The sequence below is a fragment of the Xiphophorus maculatus genome, chromosome 22 (genome assembly GCF_002775205.1).
Source record: "Xiphophorus maculatus strain JP 163 A chromosome 22, X_maculatus-5.0-male, whole genome shotgun sequence".
Taxonomy (NCBI): Eukaryota; Metazoa; Chordata; class Actinopteri; order Cyprinodontiformes; family Poeciliidae; genus Xiphophorus; species Xiphophorus maculatus.
In genome coordinates this window covers 19,818,122-19,827,493 of record NC_036464.1, presented here as the reverse complement: position 1 = coordinate 19,827,493, position 9,372 = coordinate 19,818,122, and the positions used below count along the sequence as shown (strand labels likewise).

The following is a 9,372-nucleotide window of genomic DNA, read 5'->3' as shown; positions in this document are numbered from 1 at the left end:
GCCTCATAGAGCTCATGTTTGAGGTGGTCATCATCACAGTCTTAAAGAAACCAAGACGTAAAACGGTTTCCTCTTCTGAAACAGCTTCCTTCAGAGAAATTAACGTTTTAATATTTATGTGTGTAATTAGAATTTTTTTCTCCCCGTCTATCTTGTTACTGCCTCTCTGGTTGGCAGGTAAAAGAAAATCTGTAAATAAGATATAACCATAGTTTCATCAAAATGTACATTTAGGTTTTATCTAATCTTCATATCTAAGATTTTTGGCCACAATATACGACTTTTAAATTCGTGCTGAAAGCCTAACTCTTGATAGTTGCTTTGATTCATGATAACTGGAAAGTAAATATATAAAAATATATTTGATGTATTGCTAATTTTTACTGAACGAATCAAGGAAATGAAATGGAAATGTATAATTCTGATGATGGCATTTGACTAAATCTAAACTTAAATTATCTTTACTTACTGGGATTCAAGTTTGAATATCACTGTGTGTATTCATCTGATCATTCAAATGATCCTGTTAGAAACAGGAGAGAAAGAAAAATAAAGAGACATTTTGGACAGGTGAAAAAAGAAATATGTGGACAAACAACTATTTAAAAAAGGAAGCCTTATTAATATATCAAGAATGATTTGTGCTTCTCGAGATTTAAATGCTGTTGCTGTTGGCAGTATGTGCAAATTTGCAAAACAGTTTTAGATGCCAAAGAACATTGGTGTAAAGGACAACATGAGACAAAAACTATAAAAAAATCTAATAAAATTATCTTGAGCTATTTGAATACCCAGTAAAAAAAAAGTGTCGTCATTATGAAGTCTTTCTTTTAATGTTTCCACAGCTTGATAAGTGGACAGACTCTTAAAACTGGATTAAAATACGATAGACTGACTGATCATGTTCTTGAACTGACGTCTTTAATTTTTAATTCAGTTGAAAGGTTAAGAGCAAAGGCGACCTCGCTCCAGCAGACATCTAGCAAGATGTCTTTGGTCAGAGGAAACCGATGGATAGTCTGAGGAGGGCCAGGACGAAAAGCAGATGTTTCCTTGATCCCAAATTGATTTCAAACTTAAAAATATTACAGTGGTTCATGCCAGCAAGAATCTTTTAAACCTTTTCGCCTTACATGGTGCACGAAGCGCACAAACAAAACACAAGGGTCTACCACCAAAGAGGACTTCTCAAAACATCTTAGAACATATGCAAAACAACATGTCCAAGAATAGAAGTTTAAAAATATTGCAGTTCTGTCTTGACCAACAACACCGTGTTACTTCTATATCAATATAACTTCAGATGTACTTCATTTCTCAGAAAATAGCTGGGTCTGCCCTGTGGTGGCAGTGACTAAGGATTCAGTGTGACAAACTAACTTAATTTTCATCAGTGCAGACAGAGTGTCTGCACAGGATAGAATGAAGTAACTTTTTGTACTGATTGGAATGTATTATTGCTGCATTGCTATGAATTTGTTCCAATATGTGCTCTAGTGACCATTGTGTCATAAACTGGCCTGATCTGAACTCCATTGATAATCCGTGGAATATTGTCAAGAGCAAGATAATAGACACAAAAGCTAATATTACAAGGTAGTCTTGTTTTCCATTCAGTGACACAGGTGGATCAACTCCATGCCATGCCGCACTGAAGCAGGAATTCATACCAAAGAAAGTCCAAAATGACTCATTTTTGAATTTTAAATATATATATTTTTTGTTGGCTTTGTGTGATCATGTTAATTTCACGAGAAGATGTGAATTTGGTTGTTCATTAGCCACAACAATAAAAAGTAACTAAAATGGATTTCAGTTTAGTGAATCTATGCCACATGTTTCACTTTCTGAACTAACTAGCTGAAGTAAAACAACTTTTTGAATATATTCCGAGTTGCAATCAACCTCCAAATAGGTTGATTTAAAGCTATAAGGGGGTTTGGAAATGAAGGTAAAATCGTTAGAAAGGAAACAGAAAATATGATCTGAGTAGAAAGTAGAAAAGAGAGAAGGTAGGATGCAAGCACAGTGAGAGGAGAAAGTAAGAAAAGACGTTCGGGAAGAGAGAGGAGGAACCAATGAAGTTCTGACTTGTGAGCTAAAAGAGGGACATGAACGGAGGAGGATGATACGGAGAGACGCGGCGTTTGGAAAAAATAAAGGAAGAGCGAAAATTTATTCACTTCCACGCTTCCTGTCTGCTCCCACGCGGCGTTACAGTGCCACGAGAGGGTCGTCAGTGAACTCACCCCTCTCTACCCTCACAGCGCATTTCTACAGCACGGCGCGGCGCGGCTCAGACTCGTCCTGCGTGCGGGGCGCACCACACGGCACAAACAAACACCCAGCCAGGCTTATCACCCAGCCTCCGAGTCCGCAGAGGGGCAAAGGGCCATGGAGAGCGCCGCCAACAGCTCAGACCTCCGGAGCCAGCTCCCGTTTATCGGTCAGAACAGCAGCATCTGCCGGAGCTTCATCGACAACAGCAGCTTCGCCGAGATGCGATGCGGCGGCGACGGGAGCGGGGACGACGGTGTGTCCCGGAGCCTGGACGGAGACGCCAACCCCGTCATTATCGCTATCATTATTACAGCTGTTTACTCCATAGTTTGCATGGTGGGGCTGGTGGGAAACGTGCTGGTCATGTACATCATTGTAAGGTAAGAGCAATTTTTAAAAGTAGAGAGAGAGAAAAAAAAAAGAGTGTAAGATACGGCTTGGTTGCCTTTTTGTGCCGATTCCAAGCTTTGTTGACGCTTTAAAACTCTCCCAGCCTGTTGCTGCTGGACGAATAAGTGTGCGCATTTGTGTGCGCGCGTGTCTAATGGACACGCTGTTTCCAGCTGGGCTGCTGTTCGTGCGTAAAATGCGTCTATAGCCTCCCCTCCAGCGCGCAAAAGGCGCCAACTCAACGCAACTGTAAAGAAACGAACACACTTTTCTTTTTTACCGCTGTATAGTATGAAATTATGTCTTTTGATGCGCCTCTTTGATCCACAGCGCAATAACCCAGCTGGGGAAATCGCATTACTCCCGTGTTGGCGGGGAATGAAAACATGATCCACCGTAGAGCCTCTGTAAAGCCCCCTCCGTGTCTCTGGACTCGGCGCTTGCAGTGCACGCACGTCGGAGAAAAGCCCATAAATAGTTGGAAAATGCGCTTAAATAAGCAACAGATGGCCACGTGTTTCTCCCTGCTCAGCTTCGCAATTTTAAGATTTTACGCACAAGACTGGGAACCTTTCAGTTTCTAATGAAGGAGCCATTAATAGCTGCATTATGTCCACTATTTTTACTCCTTTTATTTTAATCCAATTTTACGCACAAACAGCCCATTGTGATCCACATGCTATTAATTGACATTTTGAAGTTGTGGGTAAATAAATGTCAGCTTTGGAGAGTCTTATCTGAATGTCAGCTTCTGCTTCTCGCATGGTAGAAATTTGCTGCTCTCCTCAAACATCAAAGGCTCTCACAGCATAATTAATCTGGAATCAGTTTCATCGAAGCAGTGGGTCTAATTAGATATGGAAAGCTGAAATTTGTGTTAGCAAGATGCACCTGGTCAAGCTCTTTCTGGTGGATTAAAGAATATTATATTGGTAGAGGGAACAGCAGGGACATGACAGATGCGTTCCGAGAAGAACTGGCCACTGGAGAACACTTAAAGATGATTATCGTCGAGTGTATGCAAGGATTATGTGAGGAGACCTGAGATGAAGGGTAAAGGCTTTCTTCTCTCGTGTGCAGAAAACCTCAAGAGAGAGATTCTTGTTGATCCCTTAGAGGCGGCAAGCAGGCAGAAGGCTTGCTGTGAGGAGGTTATCAAACAAGAGCTTAATTCCATCTGGTGGTAAAGTGCAAACAAGGAAGAGAGTTATGTGCACATTTACTTATCTTTTTTTTTTTTTAACCAATTGATGTTACACAACTGCTTCGTCTTATCGACATATTGATCCATTTATCTCTGTGTGATTCTGCACTCAAAATTTATTCAACCTTCATGCGGAAATTAGGTTTAATGGCAAAAATCTACAAACTGGCAGCTGTTTGTAACAAACGAATCATCCAGACTAAAACTACAGGTAGTTATTTTCAACATTTAACACAAAATGTCATGTTTAATGACTACTGCGTCTTTAACTTTTGGAATACTTGCTCCAGGGGAAAGCCCATCAGTTGGTTTGATATTGATATATTTTTTTGAGTTTGCATGTTTCTTTTTCAAATCTCACCAGAGATCTTCAGCAGAGTTCAAGTCAGGTGACTATAAAGCCGCTCTAACGTTTTACAGGATGTCCTCTTTGACCAAGGTAGATTGATTTTTGTGTTTTAACCAATGGTTGAGTCAATTTTACTCACCAAACACACACTACAGATTCCTAGTGCCAGAGGCAGCACAGCAGCCTTGGAGCACCACTAAGCTATTACCATGCATCACTCTGTGGGTAGTTGGGAATTTCTTGTACTTTCAGGCACAGTGATGTCTGACTAGGAGAGCATGGGGCCTTTTCGTCGTTAGTCTCTGCTTTGCTGTTGAAATTGAAACCTCGTAGGCTGCTGCCATCATGTCTTGCAGTGGGTGGACTGGGACCGAAAAAATGGCCCAGAGGTTTTTTGGCTGTGATTAATTTTATGATATGCAACGGTACACGACACACCCGAGGTCATATGTGTGTGTGATGTGTTGTTTCAGATGTGAAAATAAAGTGCAGCAGCCTTAAAGGAAGAGAGGAACCATGTTAAAACATTTCTGTGTTCTCTTGCTGCTCAGAGTCCTCCATCTTGGGAGAGAAGGCCACAGTGTAACAATTACCCATCTTCAAGTAAAAGTGGATGTCGAAGAGACTGTCTTTTCACTATTTTATGAAATATACCGTTAAATTATGCCTAAAGTAAGATACGTAAGATTTGGTTACATTATGACCGGCCTGCCAGTGGACGAAAGTTTCTGACCACCTGCCACCTTTGGACAATCTCCTCTTTTCTGCTAAAGGGCCAGTGGAGTTACTGGCCCTTCAACGTTAAACTTGCAACATTTTCTTTCAGCTGACTTGCAGGAAAATTCCTGGTCTTTGCTTTGTTTTTGTTTCTTTATTTCTCCCCTTGTAATGATAATGATAATAATCTTTTCAGAAAGATGTCCATTTTTCTTACATTCAATGAAATCCAAATAATAGTCTCCATATTTTGTCTCAACTTATCTGAAGCACATTTCATGCAGCTGAGGAATCCCTTGGCTGGTGCCTCAGACAACAGCCGATTTTCAAATATGTACTCTTATAAAGAAAACTATTGGCTGCAGTTGAGATGAACAACTGGATTTAGTTTTGAATTTTGATCAAATCTGTGTTCTTTTTTTTCTATTTTAAACTGTTCTAGGTGCAGTTTTATTGGAAAAAAAACTGCACCTAGGTTTTAAGAATGTTTTTTTAAAAAAAAAAGAAATACATGGTAAAGCACATTTGTGCCAGATGTTGTCTACCATAAACTAATTGATTACAGCCCATCTGCCCTGCTGCTGGTTTCAAAGTGGGAACACAGCTGAGATGGAAGTGAAATTCTTTGAAATGTGAGTTAGGCACCTTCATTGTTTTTAATCATTGCATTTCTGCAGCCTCCGATATGCAGACAGCTTGAAATACAAAGAGTGGCATTATTTAAATATTCATAAATTCATCCTTGGAAAAAAAACAACAAACAGGAAGAGTCCAGGACAGATCTGGGTCTGCTCAGTTTTTCTTGCTCTTTTGCAACTCGCTAAGCTAATGAGGCTTTAAGGGAATTACAACGCAGGTAAAAGCTCAAACCATAATCCATAGGGCCTGTAAACAATGTCATTGTTCTCTACTGCAGCTTTGCATTAATCTTTTCTCTTCCTCTTGTTGGCAGTGTGAAAGTGACCTGCCATTTTGACGATGACAAGCAGTAAATGGATGTTTTCCTGTTGTCTTGAGCTCTCCTTCTCCGTTTTATGGATGTGCCCTTGAACGAAGTGTGGCCAGATTAAACCGAGACAGTTGATGGTAGTTTTTTTATTTTTTATTATTGTTTTTACAGTCTGAAAGCCATTAAGCATCTCTCCCTCCTCTGTCCCTCGCTTCTTTTTTTTTTATCTCTCTCTGTCTTTGCGATTCCTCTCCTGCCCTCCGTGAAACTCCGCAAACTTTTGCTGCACAAACAGAGATGAGCGAAGAGATGCACGCCCAATTGGAAATAAAATAATAATAATAAAAAAATCAATTCTGGTTGAGCAGAAGGTGGTTTGAGCTCCGTAAGGAATACGCTTCCTCTGCCGCCAGAGCAGATTGCTTCCTGTTGCCATGGAAACACTGGGAGGTGTTTTGTGGAGCCAGACGATGAGCAAAATGAGTCCGCCACTTCCCCCAAATCTCCTTCCTCCACAGCCCGTCCAGCAGCATGAGCAGCGCCTTCTGCTTCATATGGATTGTTTTGTTTTTTTCACACCCAGCTGAACAACAAATGCTGCCTTGCGAACGTTTGTTGAGTGATCTTGTAAGATCAAATTGAGCGCAAGAGTCTTTAAACATTTCTAATTTTTTAAATATATTTCTCCCCAAAGGAGCCAGAGCCTCCAGATATCTTAAAAAAATAAGTTTTCTTTTTTTTTTTTTTTTGGTTTTGGACTTTGGCAGCTGCAGCTTTTTTTCATTATCTAACCATTTGATGAGGAATAAGTGAATATATGTTGTTAAATGCAGGGGACACCTGAAAACAGTTCACTTAAAAAAAAAAGCAACTAAATTTAAAGTCTGACTCCAACAAACAGTATATTAAACAAATATAAAACAACGTATCAGGAGAGCGATGGAAGGAGACCCTTTAATATCCTCAGACATGTAGCTGAAATGTCGGAGATGTGATCTTGGAACATCTAAAATAAGTTAGTCTGAGTAGCTGGGAGATAGATTAAATTTGACAAGGTAAAGTTAAAAAAAACAAAAACTTCTGACACCGATGGTGAGTCAGTGCAAAGATGAACTGGAGATAAACAACAAGCAACTTAGCAAAAAAAAAAAAAAAAAAGCAACAACAACTTTGAATTGGATTTGTGGGCACTTTGCGTCCACAGCCTCTAATAAAAGCTCAATTTGTTCCTACTGTTGCTTCAAATCCCTGGAAGGAAAGCACAGATTGGTAAATGTGGCTTAACAGCTCGTGATCAGCTGCAGGAAATTGTCTCTCTTCTTTCCTCTGTCAGGTGTTTGATGGATGTTTTCCCATTCTTAGATTTCTTCTCATGGGCTTTTTGCCTGGGCGTGCCCGACAAGTTTTCAAAAGAGGAGAAAATGCTGAAATGTCTGCCTGCTGTTTCTGACTGCAAATTCTAAAAATTAACTGTATTATTTACAAATAACCACATGAAAAGTGACTCTAGTGGCTATTTCTAAAGAATCAAAGGTTCATGTTTGATAAAAGCAGAAAGAGTGGCCCTTCGTCTTAACAGTTTTCCTGTTATGTAATGAAATTTCCACAACAGCTTAACACCAATATCGCACTTCTGAATTTGTAATGATTATTCTTTTTACATATTTCAGCTGAAACTGAATGCTTAATTTACCTTAGTGGACTCATTTTCATCATGTTTGTGCTACTATTTCCATTCACTTGCACTCTGAAGCGAAAGAATAAAAATCGGATAAGTTGGAAAATTCTACTTTTTCAAACTTGAGTCATTTATTGGAGGTTTCCAACAAACCAAACAAACAAAAAGCAAATTTGACCTTATTTTTCTGTTTTACTGTATCACAATTTTACACATTAGTCATCTGTAATCATCTGTTTTTTATTTTTTCTTGACATTATTATACATAAGGGGTATTTTAGAAGATTTTACCACTGTACATTTGCATCATATAGTTTCTGAGGAAAGTGCAAAGGTATTAATACAAAATGACAATCAAAATTTGGCATCATATAATGTGTTTTAATGACTAAAAACAAAAAAAGACTGAGAATTTATTGATGTTTTTTAATTGATAAGATCTTCATCAATTCTTTTAGGTGTTGTCTGTTTTTAATAGTTGCTTTAAAGGCTCAGATGTTATTGCAAACATGAGAGCAAAATGTTTTTTTTTTTTAAAAATGGTCAGGCGTCATATCACTAAATGAAACTATCTAATGAGACGGAGGAGGATACATTAAGGCTTATCGTTATTTTGGGCTGTTGTTGGGTTCTTGCCCTTGTGTTGCTACCGGCAAACATACTGGTATTTTGTCACAGTTATCTTCCTAAATTGTCGATGCTTCGGGGCTGTTGTTCTGGTTTATGAACATATCTCGATTAAAAAAACCCAACAAAAAAACCAACAGCTCTGTTGCAGCTGCAGGGGTCGGTGGTGGTGGGGTTGGATCTGTTTGTCTGTCTGTACAGCAGCACATTTCAGATCAAGGCCTCTCCTATCTGCCCATTTCCCAAACACAAAAGTCATTCATGCCTGAAACTGAGTTTGTTTGTCTTTTCCTTCCAGCAAAATCAAAACTTTTCATCCTGTCTCAGTCCTTAGCTGTAATTTGACTATGTGGTGGCAGAGGATGATTATGTAAACACTTTAGGGACACTAATTAACTCGCAGGACAGGCTCCAGTTTGACAAACAAAAATCAGTTCACATGTTATTGTTTTTTTTACGTCCAGTTTCTATTCGTTTTCAGTTATTGAGTGATAGGCTTATTCATTAAGGACGTTGTACTTGGACAAATGTGTTTGCATATGGCAAAGATGTGGAATTAATCCTTTCAATAAGTGCAGCTGGTGTTGCAAGAGGAGTTAGAAACTGAGAAAGAGTCGACATATTTATTCAGAAGTGAGGGAACAAAACTCCTGTAGTACAATATATATATTTTTTGCCTTATCTTGTTAAGTTTTACCTAAGCTTGTTGAGTTTCTCAGAACATCTAATTATACTTTTCGAAGCTTTGTCTTTCCTGCAAGAGAAATGACGTAACACAGAAACCGATTACTTTGGGCACAGTTAGAGTTTAGTAGTGATTCCAGCCCAGGATATGCCCTTGTCTGTCCTACAGTCACAAATGTAAACATGTAAAGCTGGGAAAATTAAACTAAAACTGTGAACTTTGATCAGACAAAACCGATATGGAGCTTTTCAATAAACAAACAAACAAAAACACTAATTGTAACTGGCGACACAAAGGAAAATAAGTGGGGAAGAAAATAATGCCCACTGCTGTGGGGATGCTTTGTCTGTAAAATACTTGAACATGTCTTGAAGTGCATAGAAGCATAAGCTATTGAAATATTAGCTGACCTTATATAAAAATCATCATAGGTTAAAAAGGGCATCTGGTGACCTGTTAGTATCACAGGTTTTTTGTGCAAATGCATGGGCAA

The 9,372-nt window shown here is 39.0% G+C and overlaps 1 protein-coding gene across 1 annotated transcript in view; it reads left to right on the top strand.

The window, feature by feature from the left end:
- Positions 1-2,062: 2,062 nt before the first annotated feature.
- The window catches only part of LOC106699769 (delta-type opioid receptor-like), a 32,111-nt gene continuing 24,801 nt past the window's right edge, over positions 2,063-9,372 (top strand). Inside the window, exon 1 of the mRNA XM_014470680.2 lies at positions 2,063-2,660. Within this exon, the coding sequence (XP_014326166.2) occupies positions 2,395-2,660 (266 nt within the window). The 5' untranslated portion in view covers positions 2,063-2,394. The remainder of the gene's footprint in view (positions 2,661-9,372) is intronic.